This window comes from Lontra canadensis, unplaced genomic scaffold (genome assembly GCF_010015895.1).
Source record: "Lontra canadensis isolate GAN:19392208 unplaced genomic scaffold, GSC_riverotter_1.0 scaffold169, whole genome shotgun sequence".
NCBI lineage: Eukaryota > Metazoa > Chordata > Mammalia > Carnivora > Mustelidae > Lontra > Lontra canadensis.
In genome coordinates, this window is record NW_022631163.1 from 805,723 (window position 1) to 828,318 (window position 22,596).

At 41.4% G+C, this 22,596-nt stretch overlaps 1 protein-coding gene across 1 annotated transcript in view; it reads right to left on the reverse strand.

Annotated features, from left to right (window-relative positions):
- Positions 1-22,596, reverse strand: part of RPRD1B (regulation of nuclear pre-mRNA domain containing 1B) — a 49,330-nt gene that overhangs the window by 18,388 nt on the left and 8,346 nt on the right. Inside the window, exons 3-6 of the mRNA XM_032845820.1 lie at positions 18,099-18,232; positions 9,938-10,050; positions 8,010-8,136; positions 2,335-2,510 (exon numbers count right to left, since the gene is read on the reverse strand). Of these exons, the coding sequence (XP_032701711.1) occupies positions 2,335-2,510; positions 8,010-8,136; positions 9,938-10,050; positions 18,099-18,232 (550 nt within the window). The remainder of the gene's footprint in view (positions 1-2,334; positions 2,511-8,009; positions 8,137-9,937; positions 10,051-18,098; positions 18,233-22,596) is intronic.

Genomic DNA, 22,596 nt, shown 5'->3' on the forward strand with positions numbered 1-22,596 from the left:
ACTTTGGGAAGGAAACAGGCTCTCAAGCAAATCATTACATTTCCAGAGTTCTAAGAATTCCATGTTCATACATTAAAGGTAATGACAGGATTAAAAAAAAGATTTCATTTACATTCTGATATGGCAATTTTAAAACAAGGACTACGAGTATTACAAAGTGAGTGTTAAAAGGACAAGCATACTTCACGACAGCCCTCCTCAACAAGAGACTGCAAGGCCTGAAAATGACTCATAGTGGTAACGCATCACCTTTCAAGCGGCACATACTTCTCAAGTTTTGCCATCGCCATAAGGGTATGGTAGAGTGAGACCAGTCTGTTCCCGAATAGGAGAGAAAAATCATAAATTCTAGAGAGCAGCCAGCAAACATGGATAAAGAAAAAAACTAGCCAGGGGCGCCTGGGTGGCTCAGTGGGTTAAAGCCTCTGCCTTCAGCTCAGGTCATGATCCTGAGATCGAGCCCCGCATTGGGCTCTCTGCTCAGTGGGGAGCCTGCTTCCTCCTCTCTCTCTCTCTCTGCCTACTTATGATCTCTGTCTGTCAAATAAATAAAATCTTAAAAAAAAAAAAAAAGAAAAAGAAAAAGAAAAAAACTAGCCAGATCTCAGCATCCTACATTGTATCTAGTCTTTTGTTTTTAAACAAGCAAATTTAGCTTCATTTTTACAGTGAATGGTTTTGTTCAAGTGGCTAAGTGACATGGTTTGAGAAAAGAAAGGACCTTTCGCTCAGAATCTGTACTTTCCAGCAATGGTAGCCTCCTGTTCTGATTCTTAAGCAATAGAACCCCAATGCCCAGATGAGCAGAGGAATTTGGACTAGAGCTACAGAACAGACCCCAATCTCTGATCCATCTCCGTGCTTAATGACGTTTCACAGCATCTCACAAACCACTGCTTCCAAAGAAACCAGAATGATTCCCCAAGAAAACACAGGGAGCCAAGTGCAACCGTGAGGAAGGGAAATAAAGAGTTAATCCACTCTACCAACCCAATCTCCTTCTCAAAGACTCTGTCCTCTATGGTAGCTTGCCACGTTCCACCCAACAACAGCTGCTCATGATAATCAATGTCTGACAGATCAGAGAAAGCCCTTAATGTGTCGCCAAGGGGCAGTTCAACAGATGGCATGGTGACTTACAACCAGAATCATTAATTACACTCTCTTATTAGTCCCGGGGCACAGTGCTGAAAATGCTTCCTCAGTGAAAGATGAGCATTTCAGATAAATGACCGTCTGGTATTGCCTGTGAAACTCCCTTTAGGATTTCTGGTCAGTGTCGATTTCTAAATCTAAGCCATACTACTTTCACAACCATTTCCCATCTTCCACTTCCAGACTGGCTCATGAAGTTCCCCCAACCACTACCCAGCCCTGCTCCCGTAATCACTGCAGGTAAGGATAGGGTCAAAAGTGCCCGTCAATGCTTGCCCTCCTCAAGTCGCTAACTTCGTGGAAAAGCAAAGACGGTAATCTCAGCCACAGGACTAGCTCCGTTTCCCTCCCTCTGTGTCAGAGAACATGTTTCTTGAGTACTGGGGTGGGGAGGGGGGACTATCCCCTCCCCCCTGTACCTACTCTGGTGCTTCCTGTGATATATAACAGATTCTCTGACTGAAAACTGTCCTGACCCCTGAAACCGCTAGCAGCTTGGGACAAGCAAAGGTTCCCAAATGTCCACACCGCTGGCTGTGTTACGCAAACACTGATGTAAAACCACCGTGTACTTAATTACGAAGCCAAATAAATGCAGGGTTAAGGAACTAGTTCTAAAGCCCCTCCCCAAGGGCATTCAGGCTAATGTCAACTCAGGGTAGAAAGTAGCACCTTCTCAGCAGTTTGAGAACTGGACTCCATAAGCACTACTGTGAAGTTTCAGAACTGACTGCAGACAGAGCTGACAGGCAGACTACTTTCTGGCTTTAACCACAGCTTACGGGTCAGAAATCTCAACATAACCTAAAAGAAAGACAATTTTAAGTATTTTCCAAATCCTACCAAAAACACATGCTTTCGTTTTGCCAACCACCTGTTCTTTTCGTACCTCGATCTACAATTTTTTTTTAATGTGAGTTCAAACTAAAGTAGTATTGAGATCCTAAATGCTTTAAGGTTTCAATGCTTCTTGCATTCCGGTTTGTTCTTTCTTGGACACACAAAAACAGGACTTGTTTTCAACTCGGTTCAAATGACTATAATATCTGGTGGACCTTCTCAACTCATCAGTTTTTAAAAGACAAAAAAAATATGTTAACGAAAGCACAAAGAAACCTCTTGCTGTAGACTACAGGAAGGGAAACTTGGGCAGCTGGGTCTGCCTCGGCAGGTACTCACTTCTAGTTTTTTCTCCTTTTCTGACAGAACATCTTTCTGGTTCTGGGTGTACTCCACCAGCATCCGAGCCAGCTGGCGCCGGTCTTCCAGTTCTGCCGCCAGACGCCCGTTATATTCTGCTAGTAACAGACATGCTTCATCTACCGTTTTTGAAAGACGTTCAGCTGCCTCTTTGTCTATGTACAAATGAGACCAAAAAACAGAGACAATATAGAAATCACACAGGCATGATTGCAAACATTTCTGGGGGAGGCTAACAGTTTCTCTCCCAATGTACAGAGTCCAAGAATAAGCCAGAACCTGTAGACAAACAATGATGGGCTGACAGAGAAATCCAAAGGCACTCACTCCTGTTAACAAGACAGGACATCTCTGAATTACCTGATGTGAGGCAATTGTACAAGGAGGGGAATCTTGCAAAGGATTTCTAAATGTCTATTCCTGAAAAAGCTCTACAGACAAAACAAACAGAAAGAAATATTTAAGGTCATAGTCATACATGAAATAATTTTTCCTTGCCTCTGAGAGTTTCGAAAGCATTTTCATACTATTTTGTTAAGAATCCTTCACATGTTCTGCTGAAATACAAAAGCAAGCACTCATTTCTTGGGTGTGGAAACTAAGACCAAATAAAAGTTATAGGACAGGTTTGATACCATGTGGTTAGCAGAGGATTTGGGACTCAAAACCATGTCTGTAAAATGGATCTAAAATGTCTCTAAAATAGGACTCTGCCCCTTATACCATGTCAGTCTTAAACCTGGGCAGGAGCTCTCTTCTTCCATTCAAGAAAATATGGGGTCTGAGAAGAACTGACATTCTTTCAAATTCTTTAAACACGACCCACAGTAAGAAACACCCTTTATGCAAACACATAAAAAGAAATGAAAGTTTCATAAAACAACACTTATCCTGACTATGTGCAAAGTGTTCCATCTTCTACTCTGTGTTTGTCTGTCTGTTTTAATTTTCATCATTACTTACCAGACTTATTTCACATCCAATTAATGGGCTGTAACTCACTGTTTGGGAAAAAACTGTGCTGAAGTATCAAAGTATAAGAGAGGATATCCTTGGAAAAGAGGTGAACAAAGCTCAACATTAGGAAATGAGAGGAAGTGACAAAAGAATGATCTATATTAGAAAAGTAATGAAAAAATTAATTTCATGTGGATCTGGTGAAATTAGAGCTCTAATAATATGTACATATATATAAATGTATATATATGTAACACACACACACACACACACACACACACACATAGTATTTTTAGAAAGGCTTTTAAGGGTCAAAAGAGTAGATCAGTGCTTTGAAACCAAGATGCAAGGGCATCCCATTCCCTCTTTCCCACTGCAAGATTCTGCTGCTGTGACTGTCCCTTGTGACTCCCCACACCTCTCAACTTCCTTCTCTTCCTCAACCAGCACTATCATCAGCATACAAATATGCTGCTCCACCTTCTGTCCACATGTCACTCTCTGGCTACTGCCCCATTTCCCTGCCTCCTTTACAGAACTCCTCAGGAGAGCTGACCATTTTCCTGGTACCCACCTGGTACCCTGGTACCCACCTCTTCTCCTACCACTGTCACTTAACCCACTCCAATCGGACTGCTATGCCCCAAACCATCTAATTAGCAGAATAAATATGTGGGCTTCTATTATGCCCAACATCATTCTAGGCTCTCAGAGCAAAAGGGGACATAAAGGACAAAAACTCTCTGTTCCAAGGAGTTTACATTCTCAGATAAGAAGAGAAACAATAGAGTACATTTTACTTGTTCGTCAGCTGAGATCAGAATTCTAGAGAAAAAAAAAAGGCAGAGGAGAAAGCATGGGGCATTCAGAGGGAGAACTGGACTTTTAAGTGTGGTGGTCAGGATAAGCTTCCCTGAGATGGTATATAAAGCAAGGCCTGGAAAAAGTGAGAACGAGCCACACGAACGTGACTATTCGGGCAAGATCGTTCCAAGCAGAGCAAACAGCAAGTACAAAGCCCTAGAAGGGGAAAGTGCCTGGCAAGGAGCCCATATAACTGGAGTGCTCTGAGCACTGACTTCCATTTGAACAGATCACTCTGGTTATTTTGGTTATGTGAAGAACAGAGCGATGGCTAGGGGTGGGAGATAAGGAGGAAGCAGGGAGACCAAAGAGGAAACGACTACAATAATCCCAGTGAAGTTGTTGGTGACTTGCGCCAGGTAGTAGCAGTGGAAGTGGTGACAGTATCAGACACTGGGGTCAGACACTGGTTTTGGTCCTGATCAACAGGAATGATGACAGGGCTCATCTACTGATAAGGGGAAGACCGTGAGAGCAATGAATTTTGGGGAGAAGATGACAAGTTTGGTTTCAGACAGGGCAAGTATGAAATGGTTTTTGAGACAATCAACTATTAACACTAAGCAGAAGGCTAGATGTATGAGTCTCAAGTTCAAATGCCAAGTCAACAACAGAGATATAAATGAGGGAATTATTAGCCTAAAAATTATTTAAAGTTATCAACCTGGATAAGAGGAACTGTCAGTGAAACTAACTAAAGAAGAGTGCTAAATACTAAACATTAAGAGGTAACAGAGGAGTGAAGAAACTAGCCAAGGAGACTACAGAGCTACAGCCAGAGGGCGGTGAGGAAAGCTAGGAAAGAGTCCTACTTTCCTGCTGCTGCCACTGCTACAACAGATTTATCACCAGTTAAGTGGCTGAAAATAACACAAATTATCTTAGTATTTATTATCATGGCCTCTTCCTCCACCTTCAAAATGCATCTCAGCAAAGACTGTTCCCAGGGTTGTATCTCCTTCTCTACTACTGCCCTTTGGCCTCCCTCTCAGAAGGACCCTGTGACTAGACAGGGCCTACCTGAATCATCCAGGATACTCCTCCCCACCTCAAGATCCGTAACTTCATCACACCTGTAAGGACCCTACTGCCAGGGAAGATTACGCACTCACGGGTTCTGGGGATTAGGACACAGATGTCTGGGTTGGTCGGGGTGTTTTTATTCTGTCTACCGCACCAAATCAGAAGAAATGACCAACTGGGCCAAACGCTACTAAGATCAAGTCACAACAACCACAAGTAAATACTGGGTAAAATTCACCGCCAAACTGGCAACATGGAAGGAAATCATCAACAACACTGATCAGAGCAGCTTCAATAAAGCAGAACCAAAAGAGAATGGGAAGAGGGGAAAGGGAGACAAATAAGCACAGGCACTCTATTTAGAATGTTTTATTACAAAGAACAGAGAAATAAGGCAGTAACTAGAGGAATATATGGGTCAAGAAAAAAAGTTTTTCCCATGTGGGAAGAAAAGTACATGTTTTTGTGCTGTGCAGCATGAGCCAGTAGAGGGAAAACATGGACAACTGCTGGAGCACTGTCCTTGAGCAATGAGAAGGAACAGGGCTGGCAAACAGGCAGGGAGCTGGTTTAGAAAATGGCACGTTCACCCACAAAAGTGGGAAGAATAGTCAGCTTATGGGTATTATTTATTTTCCCAGCCACACCCACCTGGGCAGGTCCAGGAAAGAACAGAGGCAAAGCTGGATTTAGGAAAGGTGGCTGAGGGGGGAAACTGAGTTGTTATTAAATGGGTATAAAGTTGTAGTTTTGCAAGACAAAAAGAGTTCTGGAAATTGGCTGCATAATAATGTGAATGTGCTTAGAGCTTCTGAAGTATACACTTAAAAATGGTTAAGATTGTAAATTAGGTGCATTTTATTGCAATTAAAAATCAAAATAAAGGGGCGCCTGGGTGGCTCAGTGGGTTAAAGCCTTTGCCTTCAGCTCAGGTCATGATCTCAGGATCCTGGGATCAAGCCCCACATCCGGCTCTCTGCTCAGCAGGGAGCTTGCTTCCTCCTCTCTCTCTCTCTCTGCCTGCCTCTCCACCTACTTGTGATCTCTGTCAAATAAATAAATAAAATCTTAAAAAAAATCAAAATAAATTTATTAATTTAAAAAAAGTGGGGCACCTGTGTGGGTCAGTTGGTTAAGGTCCAACTCCTGATTTAGGTCATCATCTCAGGGTCATGGGATAGAGCCTTACATCGGGCTCATTGGGGAGTTTGCTTGAAATCCTCTCTCCCTATGAGATATGAGACCTTTAGGTCAGTGAAAACAGATAAATAAAACCACATATGTTACTAGCTTTCTGTTAATTTGCTCCCAATTTTTACAGACTATAATTCTGATAGTGAGAATAAAAGAGTTGATCACTATAATAACCTCAAAAGTTGGAATGAGCCAAGAGAAAAGCTGGAGTTTTGCCAGAAGACTACAGTGAAGAGGAAAGAGGAAAAACAGAGACTGAGGGCGTATGTAAGGGAGCGATTATAAAGACTCTGTGCTAAGCAGAGAAGAAAGTAAGGCCGGAGGGGAGTGGAGGCTGAGAAAAGGTGGAAGGAATGACAGACAGGAGGGTCCAACTGCCGGAGCTGGGGAAGGAAGAGTGAGCCCAGATGGTGCCTGTAGGATAGAGACTGACTCTGAGCTGTGTCCTGCAGCTAAGCATGCTCCTGACCTGAAGTCTTTACTCGGCCTGTACCCTCTGTCTGGGTGGCACTTGCTTCCCTCAGATATCCTCACGGCTTGCTTCCTAATCTTGGGGGCCTCTGATCAAAGGTCATCTCATCAGAAAGGTTTTCCCCAACCACCTTTAAAATAGAGGTGTGCCTCGGAGGTATTGCAGGTTCAGTTCCAGACCACTGCAATAAAACAAACGTCACAATAAAGGAGTCAAATGAGTTTTTTGGTTTCCCAATGCATACAGAAGTTATGGTTACACTATACTGTTCTACTAAGTGTGCGAGAGCACTATGTCTTTTAAAAAAAAAGTATACACTGTAATCAAAAAATACTTTGTTGCTAAAAAATGCTAGCTATCACCTGAACTTTCAGTGAGTCCTAGTCACTAATCACAGACCACTGTAAGGAATATAGTAGAAAAGTTTGAAATATTGCAAGAATTACCAAAATGGGACACAGAAACATGAAGTGATCAAATGCCGTGAAGAAAATGGAGACGACAATCTTGCCCGAAGACACCTAACCTCTCAAAAGCCTCAATTTCCTTCTATGCAATATGGGGATATATAGTCAGGGACCTCAAAAGGTTATCACAAAGAGAAGTACCTGACACAGAGCATTCTCTATGAATACTAGCTCGTGCTTCCTTCCTTTCAATTCCCATGCATATAGCAGGAATAATGTTACGTGTCCCTCCCTGTTTAACTGGCGGTGATCAGCAAGAGGGCAAAATGACATGGCAAACAATATACACCTGGCATTCTTGGCATTAAAGGCACTATCATCTATGGGGTGTGTGTGTGTGCAGTGTATAAATCACACAGCACTGAATCATAAGTTTTGTTAGCAAGAGGATCATGAATTTAATGTCTTCTCTCCTATCCCCCAAATCACATACACAATTTGCCCTTCGTTTTCAACAGACCTTACTTAAGACTGCCACAGGTTGTGGCATGCTGCATTTCTGCTTAGTTCCTAGAATCACTACTCAAGCATGGACTGTTTCAACAGCTATGCTGTTTGCAAAACCCAATACCACATTGAAGAAATCTGTATCTGCAGATACAAGCATGACCTAGGGTTTGATGCATTAGAGAAATGTCCCTCTTCCTTCACCTTTCGACCGAACTCTACCTTCTCACCTGTTATTTTTTCCAACAGAGAAACATCCTGCACTTCCTGGGGCAAAGACGCAATCTTCTGCCGGACAGTAGCATCCCCTGATGCAGCATTTTCCAGGTCCTGCAAAGCTTTGATCAGTTCCTCAGTCTGTACAATAAAAGCACAAACAACAATGTCCATTAAGACATACGGGATTTAAAGAAAGTTAGCCAGAATTAAACAGGAAAAAAAAAAAAAACAATTGTTCCTGACATTTACAAAAACACTGTGCTTGGTACCAGAGTCTATACTGAGGTCAGTGGTTAGATTGGACGATGGATTCTAAGAGAATGTACACAGTTAATTTTTCTAAGTCGATAGCAGGGCATGAAGAAATTCTACATAACCTGGAAAAAAACACAAAAAAACAAAAAAAAACTTTTTAAAGGAGCATGTTTTTGGCAACTTTAAAAAAAAGGAGCCTGGTTCATACTGCTTAGTTTCAAATAATGTTATGATTCCTAATACAGAATGGTCTGGTCTCCAGTATAGCATAAAGGCGTGTGTACCAGATGTTGAACAACTGTGTACTGACTGATTAAATGAAATGACAATGCCTACTTCAATTCTTTCTTGGATTTGTTTTACAAAATGAGTGTCACAAAGATGACAGTTTCCATTTTGGCAGCCACTCCCCAAATTAAATGTGTCAAACTCATTAATTACAAACAAAGGGGAAAAAGACGAAGAAAAGAGCAAACCAAGAACGCATACTCTGTACACTAAAAGGGTAATTTTAAATCATCAGAAAACAGGATGCCTGGATGGCTCAGTTGGTTAAGCATCTGACTTCAGCTCATCATGATCCCAGGGTCCTGAGATCAAGTCCCACAGAGGACTCCCTGCTCAGCGGGGAATCTGCTTCTTGCTCTCTCGCTGCCTGTCACTCCCCCTGCTTGTGCTTGCTCGCTCTCTCTGACAAACAAATAAACATATATAAAAAAAAAATCAGAAAACAATGAGTGCTGACAAGTTCGCCAGTTGATCATGACCCAGGAGTAAATAAGTGACAATGTACACAGTAGTCCAATTACTCTAAAAGTTAATAATTCAGGCTGGCCCCCTCGGAGGTTTTTAAATGCAAAGCTACATGGCCTAACACTGTTTTCACTTAACCCCTGATCTCATTCAACATTTTAACATAACACAAACCGGAACTGCTTCCTATTTACAGAGGCCTTAGCCACACCTATGTTTGATAAAGTAAAACTTTTAGCCAAAATGAGAGGCCGTGTAACTCAGTAAAGAGCACGGTCTCTGAGGTCAGTCACACCCAGAGTCAAATAAAGACACTGGGCAAGTTATTTAACATCTCTTTGAGTCTCACTTTCTTTGACAGTAAGTAAAATAAGTTAAGTAAGTAAGTAAGCAAATAAATAACAAAAATTAACCAATCACACAGAGGTTGAGCCAATTCATATGAAGGGCTAAACAACGCAAATATATAATCAAAAACTCATCTCTATTTTAATACTTAAATATGTCATAGTGTAGCAAATTTGTTATAGCCACATGGACTATCCTAGAAACTAATGAGCTGTCTACTTATATAAAATAACCATGCTACAGGAGAAAAGCCATGGCAGAGGGCATTCAAATATCTTTGTAGCATTATCCACCCTTTCACAAATATCTACTTTTTTGAGAGTATTTTCAAGTCCTAGGAATGAAACAAAACCAAGTCCAAATACTGTAAAACACATAAATCCATCCAGACTCATGGCATGCAAAGACCAAGGGGAGCCTGCTGCCTGGCAAGCTTTACTGGGTGGATCTTGCACCCAGTGCCCTAAGAGCTGCCCTCTGGTGGTTCCATACTGTTGGTCCCTGGCGCCACCCTGTGGCCGTAATCTTCAACGAGCGGTCCCTCCACCAAGCCACTGTGTCCTCTCTGGGAGTTCTGACATACCAAGAGGGGTCCTGCAGAAGGATCTTGGGGAGAGTAGCTTCCAGGGTAGTCATCATCCTCCTCGTCTTGTATCTGCTGAAAAGTTCGCTTCAGAGATTTCTTCTCCTCTGTTGCTAGAGGGAAGGAAAAGGGCACAAAATTAGGGTTACGAGGGCCCATGCAGGAAGGAGTCAAATGCTATGCACAATGGGCCACATGCAAAAAAAAGGGCAAAGGGGTGTACATTTCCAAAGATGGCTTAATGTTAACCTAGATGCTAGTTATTTTAAATTGATCGTAGTTCCGTACATTACTGAAGAGTCAAAAAATGGTCTCAGGTCTGTCATCTCAGATTGACTCACTGGAAAAAATACTACCAAAAACCATCATCTAAAAATGAAACTTACCAAACTTAATACATTTAAGTAAAAAGCTTATCTCTTGAAAATATAAGTTAACAAGAGACTCAAAGTGGTAAGAAACCCATGAGAATATAATGAAGCAAGCCAATGTATGGGAGGGTTCGTAGAAAATACACTGCATATAAAATGAAACGCTATACACTCTGCAAGATATGTCAAAAAGTAAAAACAGGTATTCCTCACTTTTCTAAAGCTTGCTTTTATGAAAGACCTATAGTAATAGTACCGGTTTTCACTAACCAAAAGAAATTCAAAGAGGATTTTCGCTTTCACAAAGAAAGGCACAAAGCGCAAACAGAGGTCAGCGTGTGTGCTGCAGGGAGTGGCTATGGAGGCGGCAGGCACCCCACGCGGCCAGCGCGCGGCCCTGGCCCTGCCGAGCTCCTTCCCAGCGACTACACTCAGCATCTCAGCATCACGCCTCCAGAGCTCTGAGCTGTATCTGTGAGCATCTGTGCTTTATCTCGATTTATTTTGTGCATCTGTTAGCAAGATGTGGCCGAAAGTATCAGAAAAGCCTGAGAGAGGTTATTTTTGGGTCTGGGAATGCTCAAAAAATTTTACATATAAATTAATGGTAACTGCTTCTTCACTTTATGCCATTTCAGCTTAGGAGATGTTTCATAGGAATGGTCTAATTTCAGATGGCAGGGAAAACCTGAGGTAGAGAGAAATCTATCAATAAAATTACGTCAGAAATTCCACACATCATTTCCTTTAAACTCTCCCTTTAAAAATAAAACTAACCTTATTTTATCTTAAAATTAAAGATAACCATTGCTGAGAAATAGGACTGATAGAATTCAGAGAAGTTACTTAAGACGCTATTTTAAAATTAACCACTTCTGAGGCAGTTTACATTTATTATTTGTATTGTATATTTTTAAATGGCTATGAAAATGTGCCCATTCCAAAATCGTTCCTTTTTTATCAAATTGGACAATACAGGGGCACCTGGGTGGCTCAGTCGTTAAGCATCTGCCTTCGGCTTAAGTCCTGATCCTCCTGGGATCGAGCCCGGCATCGGGCTCTCTGCTCGGCTGGAAACCTGCTTCTCCCTCTCCCACTCCCCCTGTTTGTGTTCCCTCTCTTGCTGTGTATATCTCTGTGATATAAATAAAATCTTAAAAAAAAAAACAAACAACAACTGGCCAATACAAAATAAAGGCCAAACGTCTGTGGGACGTAAGTCTAAATGACACAGTTAGGCTTGGGAAGTAAAGAAACGATGGTAACGTGTGGCAAGCACGGCAACAGTTTCTGTGCAACTCTGAGATATGGCATCTCCAGCTTGCAGGTGAGAAAACGGAGGCCCGAGAAGTTCAAAACTCATCTAAAGGCAGGACTTTCAAAATCTGTACTCTTTCCACTATAGTCAAATTCCTCAGCAGCACACTCTCATCTGTCAAAGGAGGAGTCACCATGCACCTGCCTCCGAAACTCTGAGTTACAAACAGAGTAACGTACGTTTCTTAATTAAACATTTTCTCCTGGAACCGAGGATGTAGGTCCTGTTCCAATCTTACACATTAACTGACCAAACTGCTGGACGTGAAAGCCAAGTCAGTACTTCCGGTTTTATTTTTTCTTAGCGCTTTGTTCCTCTGTTCTACTAAATAAAGGAAAACGGTAACATTTCCATCAAGGCAGCCCTCGCTCTGCGAGATTCTGGTAGGCACAGATTTGTTACCAAGGTTGAAACAACACCAGTCCCTCAACACCTGGTTCAAACTGCAGTTACCGTGGCATATTCACTCTGAGTAACTGCATGGACGAACTTGGCTGCTAACTTCACTCCACCAATCACTGCGTGAGTAACAGAAATACATCGCAATCAGTGGCCACATCACGCCGTTCAGGTCACTGGATGGTCACTGCACAGCTGTTATTTCAGTTCACAAATAAACAGCAAAGTGTTCGGTTGTGTTGTCTCCCGGGGATCAAATTCACATGACATTTCATTCAAACGAGTAATGAGAACAGAGAACTGAGTGAAAATGACAAAGATGAAAGAGGAGCCCAGAAACTAAAACTAAAGCTCATGCTAGAAGTGAACGGAATATAAAGGGAGCTGCAGAAGACTTGGGGGGCTGCGGGGACACTGGCTTGCCACCCCTTCCCAGAAACTCTAGGTCCCCAGGCAGAATCACCTGGTGAAAGCCAACTTATCAACATAAGAAATCGGTTGTGATGACAAGGACGACCGTGTCCCGAGGAAGTGATGTTGACAAAACTCTTCACATTATAGGAACTCTCCAACATACCTCCTGACACGGAGAGCAGTAAGGGTAAACCACTGAAAGCCGATCCAAACAACCAGGATGCTTGCTCCGCACCATGGATTACACAAGAAGGCAAGCTCTGGTCAAAGTCCTATCATGCAGTTCATTTCGAAGAATAAAGCACTTTAATTCTCAAAGTTTCTAACGTTTTATGTTCTTTAACGATCAGTGTTGCTATCTTTTTTGTTCCCTATAGATTTGTAATCAACCATGAGTTTTCAATTCCTTCATAAAAAAATTTTTAAAGTCATGGAACTATCATAACTCTTCTCCTCGATTATTAAGATCATTTTGCATGGCTTCGGCCTACATAGTCATTTTTACAATCCTGCGCTATGCAAAACAAGGACTGCTATATTTGTAGAACAGAAAATCTAACAGTATATAACTTGCATATGAAATATCTAACAGTACTTAGCACCACACTAGCTGCCTAATTAATGTGCAGTGTGTGTGGTATGACCCTCACTGACACTTATAAAGCATCAGAGTGGCAATGTGTTAGGAGTAGCCACTAAAATAAGCACATAAACAGAAACAATTTTTTAATATTTTTTGTCCATTTCCAAGCACCCAAAATAGTGCTCAATGAAATAATTGTTAAATACACTAAAGAAGGTAGAAAAATTACAAAACTTGAATCCTTCAGTTTCAAACTCTCATACAGAAGTTATATATAAAAACCGCACAGCACTTAACACCTCAGGACCCGCAGAATCACTGAATTTGGGCAGTGGAAGGCCTTAGACAGACCTACGTTGTTGCTTTCCTTTATGAGCATATATCCAGGCCCACAAGCTGCAGTTTGTCCAAAGTCAAGGAGCTCATCAGTCTACGTCTGGGCCCTATAGCCGAAGTCACCCACCCCCTATACTGGAGTACTTTTTACCACTTCATACTGGCACTCACTCATGGCATTACAAGACTGAAATCAAACTAATGAAAATAATGCAGGCCCATTTCTGTCCTTGGCCATCCTGATGGAAGCGGGTATAATAAGAGATAACCACCATCATCCTACGTCAGTTCTCTCCTATTTCCACTGGAAATGAATTATTCATCATTTTCTTCATAAGGCTTCTCCTTTCCTGAGCTACCTACTTACACTATGAACACTTCCACGGGCCCCATCTTCCAAATACAATGCCTTGGAGACCACCAGAATCTCTCCTAAAGTCCCAACTTCCAGCAGATTCTACACTTCTGAGATGTAGCTTACAGATCTCTCCTCTCTGTTCCTTCCCATCGCCTCTTAACAGAAATGTGCCCTTTTCCATGCCTTATGCAGACCACTGTCCCAACTGGTCTCCCTGACGCTAATCACTCCTTTTCCAACTTAGACTACACTCTTAAGAAATGAACGCCCGCAGGCCTCTACTTAAAAACCCAGAACGGCCTCTCATGATTTTACAATGTCCAGCTATGCTCAAAGCCCACCAAGGGTTAACAGCAGCAGGATCCTGGGCCAGCATCTTCCTCTACTCCTGCAGCACCCGGGCCTGCTGTGCTGTATGGCGCCAGCAGGCACATGCCTTACCTCTCCGATTGAAACATTAAGTATCTTATTCTTTGAATCCTTAGAATACCTAGAAAAGTGTCATTAGGCCTGAGTTGGAAACTTCTTGAAAGCAGAGGTGGCACAGAGTCTGGAAAATACCAGCGTTATACCAAAAATGACCATGTGCCTCCATTTACACAAACAGGACAGCCTGCTCTGTCAACTATCCCCTGACTCATGTGTACAAAGTCAGCAATTATAATGCCCGGCATTCTCAGTCTAGTCAGGCGGCTATTGAAAATGGCCGAGGAAGTCTGTCAACCCTACTTCTATCACTCAGTTTAAGACAAGGCACCCTCCCACTATCATTTCAGCTTCTGACCATACCATTTACACTTGCTTCTTGACTCAACCACTGTTTATAGTCTGAGCATAAACTTCAGGTGGCCCCAGTCTGCCTGTCCTCATATTGTACACTCTCTACTCTATCCTCCATCCTGTTCCTGTGTCTCTAGTGGTCTTATACTCAGCTAACATTCAAGTAATCCTGGTTCCCTAAGCATTTCTAATATGCCTCTTGGATACCTGACTGTGGTAGACTTTCAGACACTACAGCAGACTACAAAATTAACTTTGAGGCAAAAAGTTGACCTGAAGGTTCCTGAACACTTTATAAAATGCAGCCATCTACTTGTAAAGCTAGGTCTTTCAAGGAATCCACTTGAAATTTTCTGGGATTAAAAAACAAACAAACAAACAAAATAAAACCGATAAATAAAAATTAAAAAAAAAAAAACAAACAGAAAAACCCCAACACCCGCAGGTTTTATATTACTTTTATTAATGAGAAACGAATCAGGAAATATTGTTTGCAATAGCTCCTGCATTCTTTGTTCTCTCTCTGCCAAATAAAGGAAACTGTAAAACAGAACACATTAAACTTTACTCACGGAAAGAGAGAGCCCTGCAGCCAAGGTCTGATGCTGGACGTACCGTTCTAAAAGCATTCCACCAGTATCATCTCAAATTGAGTGGCCAGCGCCAGCACCAGACTTAAACCTGGGGAAGCTGGGCCTAGAGCTTGTGCACTTAACCACTATGTGAGCTAATTTTGCACAAAATCTGGGGGACTAAAAATACTAACAACCCTCCTCCTACGTTTACCACTGGATCATTGAGAAATTCAGAATACTGGATATTAGAAACAGGGAATAGGGCTCAAATAAAAGTCATATCATCACTTCATTAATAACATTTACCCATGTTATCTCAAGTAATCTTAGGACAACACTGTGAGGTGTTATTACTAATAGCCATATGGCACAGTGAAGAACCTGAAGCTCAGAGAGATCTAATGCTATGCCCAAGGTCACACAGCTTAGAAGTGACAGAGCTGGGATTCATCCTCTGAAAGCCTGGTTTCAAACCCCTGCTTGGAAGAGTTAAACTAACTATACTAAGGTCCAGAAAAGCTGGGTGACCTGCTCATGAATTCATACCCTAATTCAAATCTACTGAATCCATGTGCTTCCAGGAAAAAAATACGGTGTGAAGAGCACAGGCTTTAAAGTCATATAGACCAGAACATGAATTCTCCACTTATTAATTATATCTATTTGGACAAATTTAACTATACCCTTTTGAGCCTTAGTATCTTCATCTGAAATATGAAAATAATACCAAATTCATAGAGGAGTTGTAAGAATCTAAAATAAATTAACATGAAAAGCAGCCAACAGACAGGCTGGAACATAATAGGTGCTCAATAAATGTTATTTCCTTTGCATCTACCTTTCTTTTCTAAATCCTTCCACAACTGTAGGATACTGTGTCACTCATGTGTGACTTAAGTAAATAATGAAATTCCATTCAGTCCAGTGACAGCTTGAGTATGCCCAAGAACAGAGAGACAACTTTAGAACCCTGGGTCCTATACAAGGGGAAATGGGTACATACACCCAAGTTCTACTTTTCTAAAACAGTATTTTTAAGCTCTTTTATTCTCTACTGTCAAAGTTCCACAAGAAAATTTTTATTTCAAAGGTAAATTCTAGAGTTGTCTCAAGACAAAGAAATATCCATGAGTCAAAGCTGAAATATAAAAGGACTATGTAATTTTAGAAATAAACTTCTGGAGAACTCATCAATATTGTCAAAGGACTGAGGTAAAATATTATGATAATTCAGGTCCAAAGAAGATGGTGAGGAGATAGATGGAGTTAGCTCAGACTAACACACGTGTTGGAACCTTTGGTATATGTTTCCATCTTTACAGCACAAAGATAGAGAAATCACCTTAGATCAGCTTTATCCTCCACATGGAGGAATGACTGCCTCAATGGCTATTAATGTCTAGGCGCTCAAAAAAATCAGAAACCCAATGGAGCTATTTTCAAATCTACCACTTCCACAAACTCCCCAAATTGCCGGACTGCTCCCGAGGGGCGAAACTATTTCCCCACCCTCTGCTCAGTCCTATAGCATCTAGCATAGCCACTTACTCAAAGCACATGTCTGGCAAATGCTTGTCGAATTGAAATGCCACACTTAGCTTCCAATATTGTCTTTCAGAGTTCCCCTACCTGCCCAAAGTGTTTTAAAAAATCAGCACTGTTTACCAATGAAGTCTAAGAGTAGAGAAGAGAATGCTGAATAATTCTCTAACATTGTCCAGAACACCTCCAAAAGATACAATACAAACACGACCAGAATCCAAAGTAGGGAACACCCTGCTTTTCAGAAGCTACCTCCAGAGTGACTTCAAAACTGTTTCCCATCAACTCTAAATAAAACAATGACCTACAGTCGAAAGCACTTATGTCCTTCTTACAATGCCTCTAACTTGTAGTTTTACGGGAAAGTTGCCCCATCTTAAAATGCATGTAAATTCAGACCTGGAAGATCTCATGAAAGGTACAAAATAAAGGGTTGCTGAATGAGTGATATTATCAGGTAAACTAACCATGGTTAAATGCTATAGCAGAGGCATATGCAAAGTACCAGAGGAACATGGAGGGAAGGGCTACATGTGCCTAGACAAGGGAAAATGACCAAATGAGAAGAGCATTCCTAAAGAATGAGTTCACCACACAGTGAAAACAGCAGAGGACATTTCAGGCAGAGGTAACACCAGATGCAAAGGAAGAGGTACCCTGAGAGCACCCAGAAAGGAAACTGTTGGGTATGGCCAAAGATCATGGTGTATGTGAAGAAATGGAAGAAGAATCTGGAAAAGTAAATGAGTTCAGATTACAGAGGATCCTAAGTACTACCTCAGTACTTAGACTTATCCTTCCAGACAATGAGTTTGTGTGCAGTCAGATCAAATCTGTAGCTCAGAAACACATCATGCCAACTAGAATTAAACCATGCAACTAACCACAAACCTACAAACCAAATAATGTTTGCTCTGACTCCTCTTTAAAGAAAAAGAAGCTCTTCAAGAGGACTCAGTGAGGTTCACACACATACATGTACATACTTCTGGAGGATATTCTGGGCTCAGTAAAGACCAAAATCAATTACAGACAGCAAGATGACAAACATCAAAAGCATGTTCCAAAACCACACCAATATCTAATGAAACCAAGCTCTAGAAGGGCTTAGGGACGTATTCAAGACCCCAGAGTAGTCAGTGGTAGGGCCAGGGCAAAATCTTAGTCCAAGGTGCCTCCTCGTTCCCCAAAACTAAACAATGTTGTTGTTCCTTTCCCTTGTGCAAGGAAACTCTCTGCCAAGGCAGAAGAGAGCCACAGAGAATACACAGCAAAGTTAAGGGTGTGAGATGATGGATAGCATGAATACTAGAACCAGGCTTACACGCTGCGAGCACTACATAAATTCTCACCATCATTTATGATCATCTCTCTGAAGAATCATACAATCGTTGGTGGTTCACAGCAACCCCCACTGCAGCTTTTCATATGTGATTCGAAAGTAGGCAAAGACCAAGAGCTGTAAACATGTGGTGATGTTTCTACCTTTGGGGGGAGGGCTCTTGGAGTCCTCCATAGACAGCTTCAGCTGCTGTATGAACTCGCCGCCATACACACTTCTTTCTTGCCAGATGTTCAGCAATCTTTCTAAAGGTTTTTTACAGCCTTCATCTGCCTCTCTGCCCAGAAAAGACGAAAAGATAGATATAAGCTTAAGATTTTTTCTGTTTAATTAGGACAGACCTACTTTAAATATAACAACTGACTAAATGAGTTACATATTTAAACACAGATGGAAGAGTAAGACACACATTGTGATAAACAGATACCCAAAATTTGACCCAAAACTACATTCTTCCTGTGGTGTGTAGGGAAGACAGAGGGAGTATGTTATAGAAGTAATCTGTCCTTATCTCCTTTGAAAGATGGGGCAAATAGGGCAAAAAGCCAATCGCTGATTGTTACAGAGAATTATCAAAAATTGATCATCTCAAATGTGACAGCTTGCTTTATAAGAAGACATTAATCAAAATGTAGGTCCAGACATTCTGCTGGAAATTAAAGGGAGCCAAAACCTTTAAGGGTAGGAAAAAAAAATGATTAAAAAAAAAAAATGGGGAATAAATTCACCATGACCCATCAATGCTAGCACATCAACATCTCTACATGTCTTGTAAATACAATCATACACATATACCAAGACTGATCTCAACTTAAATTAACTAATTCATCATTATTTTAATTCTGGGTTAGGTATGTAGTCCCATTCTCACAAAGGTGTCTAGTGGGTAATCTTAGAACACACTGGGCATAACAAAGCCCTTTGTAATTTATATCTGAGAGAAGCTATACCTTTTTTTTTTTTTTCTGACATACTGTACTCTGGAAACAGAGTATTTTCAATGAGATAACTAGCACTCAGTGTGCAACAGCTGCTTACTAGAAAACAAGAGACACCAAGTGGAAGAGTGTGGGAAGACTTTCTGAAAGGAAAACAAATTCTCTCACCATCCATGTAACACCATGTTACTATGACTTGTTCTGGTTTATAAAGCTGTCTGGATGTCAGTGATCTTACTCTGAGTGACTTCCAACAAGAAGGGATACACTGACACCTTAGTTTCTAAGCCAAGATCTTTAACAGGAACTTCAAGAAGAAAGAGGTACAAAGGAAATATGCCCTGATGGCACTTTTCTACAATTTACGGCAACACTCAAGGTCACCTGAGGGTTCAGCTTGAGCTGCTCAGATGCATCATTTAGGAAACAGGAGTGGCAAATTTTACTGCCATTGGAGTCAAAGTACTAAATCAGAGTACAAAAAAAAAAAAATTTTTTTTTTTTTTTGGTCAAACTTTTTTTTAGTCAGAGGTGAAGGGAGGAAAAAAGGGAAAAAATTTCAATGGTAGTTTATAAAACTTAGAACTACGACTGAATCATTTGATACTGGTGATAAAAACACTCCACCTCCAAAATATATCTAGAAACAAACTGCTTCTCACCCTTTCCTCTCTGTCAAGCTGGTCCAAGCCACTATTTTCTCTTGCCTGATTTCTGGTCTCCCTGCTTCCACCCTTACCCTCCTACAAACTAATCTCAGGCTTTAAAAATTCTGTTGCATCAAGGCAGATTATATCACCCTTTGGCTCAAAACTTGCAATGGTTCTTCTCATTCTCCCCCAAAATAAAAGTGAAAGTTCTCATAAAGCCTACAAAGCCATTCTCAACACAGCTCATTATTTCTCTGGCCTCACCTAACCTCTCCCTTCTTCACTCCCTAATAGTTACTCTGGCCCTCTTGACTCAGGGCCTTTGCCTGGAACCACATTTCCTTACAGGGCAGCATGGCTCAAGCACCCCTTCCTAATTTCCCTGTTTAAAATTATTGCTCCCCACCCCTACGCTTAATTTTTCTCCATGCAATTTAGCTTCTGATATGCTATTCAGTTTACTCGTCGTTTAGATTCTGCCCATCTGAATGCAGCTTCTGCAAGGGCAGCGATCTGTCCTCTCCCCCCGACACACACACGGCGACCCACCCTAGCACAGGCACAATATTGGCCTCATTGTAATCTTTCTAGAAAATTTTTAGTTAGATTTTGACAGGCCATACAATTAGTTACCTTTCAAGAATCCTCCTCCCACAAGAAAGCCATTTGTATCATGCATCAGCTAAACATTCACCTGCTCATTCAATGAGGTTTATGAAATACTGCGCTTGTAATACAAAGCACAAGGCCTAGAGCCTGACCCAACAGCCCCTTCCTTTTCCACACCTCAACCAGGGCCCTCAAACCTATCTACCCTCTGCCCAGAACTTGCTCTCTCTCACACATTGCCTTTGCTCATACTATCTCCTCTCCTTCGAATGGAACCCCTAAAGGAGAACAAGAGGAAGAGGGAGAAGTTGGGAGCAATGCAGGTGGTTTAAGTATATACGGAGTATGTGGAAATAGCAGAAGAATCTGGAGGGACAGAGTGGAATTAGATTATGAGGGCCCTGAACACCATATTAAGTATGTGGCCTTTATCCTGAAGGAAACGGGAAGTCTCAAATGTATGTCTTAGAAAATAACTAGTATAGCCAAATCACAACTTACAGAACTTAACTGGTTGATACTTTTTATAACCTGTTCTCTGCAAATTCTCTGTTCACTTAATACAAAGAGAAACCTATCATGAAAGGGTGGGCACATAATGCAGACTAAGTATTTGGGACTCGATTTAGACCAAGACTGGTTGGGGGTAGAGATTCAGGCACATTACTGTATGCGATGGAAACTGATACACAAGCTGCTAACAAATGACACAAAGTCATTTTCAAAAGGCTTTTACCACTTAAGGCAAAAGTCAAATAGGAGCTCGAGTTTAACTGGTGAATGTAATTAGGATAGGCTAATGCCTGGAGCAATATCATAAAAGTCAAAGTTTTGCCAGGTAAGTTTCAAGGCTACAGATAGAACACTCTACAAGTCTTTTTACTCAAGAGGTTTTGCCTTAAGTAGCTCCAACGAAATGAAATCCCATTAGCACTTGGAAGTGGGTACAACTAAAGCAATAAAGTAGTTTTATAACAGACGGAATTATCTTTCCAGGTTGCACTAACTCCATCCTGAACTGAGATATCTTTAAGCGAAAAAACACCAAAAAGTCCTTGCTATTAATCAGTGAGTAAGCAGAAAATGATAAGGAAGTATAACTTAAACACAATTTAATTAATTTAATTATAAATTCAATCACTGCAAAACTGATCTGAAAAGTATAAACTGCGCATTATACACACAGAATTGCTGCTTGAAGTGCCAGCTGAGGCCTCACCAAGCTTAAACTTGGGGGCCTTTTCTTCCTCTCTAGTTCTAATGGCACTTCCTTGGTACAGCCACTGTAATTTGTGTGTTTCTGTCTTATCCCATGCACAGTAGCGCTGTGATAAGCCTACTAAAAGTAGGAATTCTTTCTAAATATCCCCAGCACTTCCAACAGAGCCTCCTGTGAAACTGAAGCAGAAATGGTCCGTTGCCAATCATGCAGACAAGAGCGTAGCAAGCCTGAGACTGCCACCCTTAGAAAGGCCTGCTCATCGCACTGGCCCTTGGCTGGCATCTGGAAACTTGGGTTTCAGGAGTGTTCCTCTCCAGTTGCCTAAGTGATAATCAGGGTGGTTTACTGTGCCTAGACCATTTGTGCAAACAATATAATTTATGCTGAATACTTGCTTTCTTTCTGAGAGTTGGGAATTTTGGCAGAGGGTACCTGTGGCCAACGCCAATAAAAACCCTGGGCACTGAGACTCTAATGAGCTTCCCAGGTATACAACACTTCACCCATGTTGTCACTACTCAAAAATGGAGGAATTTAGTATGTTTTGTGTAACTCCACTGTGAGAGGACTCTTGGAAGCTTATACGTGGTTTCCTCTGGACTGCACCGATTCAACTTTTCCTTTGCTGATTTTGCTTTGTATCCTTTCATTGTAATAAATCACAGCCACAGTAGACACAACCATATGGTGAGTCTTGTGAGTCTTCCTAGCAAGTCACCAAACCTGGAAGTGGTCTTGGGAATCCATGACACAATAGTAAATAAGTGTGTATATGGTGGTAACTCCAAATTTATGTCTCCAGAAATTAATTTCCTACTGAGCTTCAGACTATCTATCTACATCTACCTATCTGGCATCACCCCCTTGGGATATCTACTAGCCACCTCAGACTTAGCATGGTCAAAACAAAACTCCTGACTTCCTCTACCACATCTTTTCCCCAAACTTGATCTCAGCATATAGCACCAGCAGCCATCCACTTAGTCATGTCAAAAACCTAGAAATAATCTGATTTCTTTTTTCCTTCATTAGCAGTTCCACTAAGCTCCCCCAAGTCTCATCAGTTTTAGTTGGGGGGGGGGCGGTGAAGCAAATCCATTCACAAAGTAAACATTTGATAATCTGGAAGCTATTACTATCTTCTCACTGCCCTGAGTCCTATCCAATGTCATCTCTAGGTTGTAGCAGAGCAATACCCTTCATATTCCCTTGGCCTTTATAA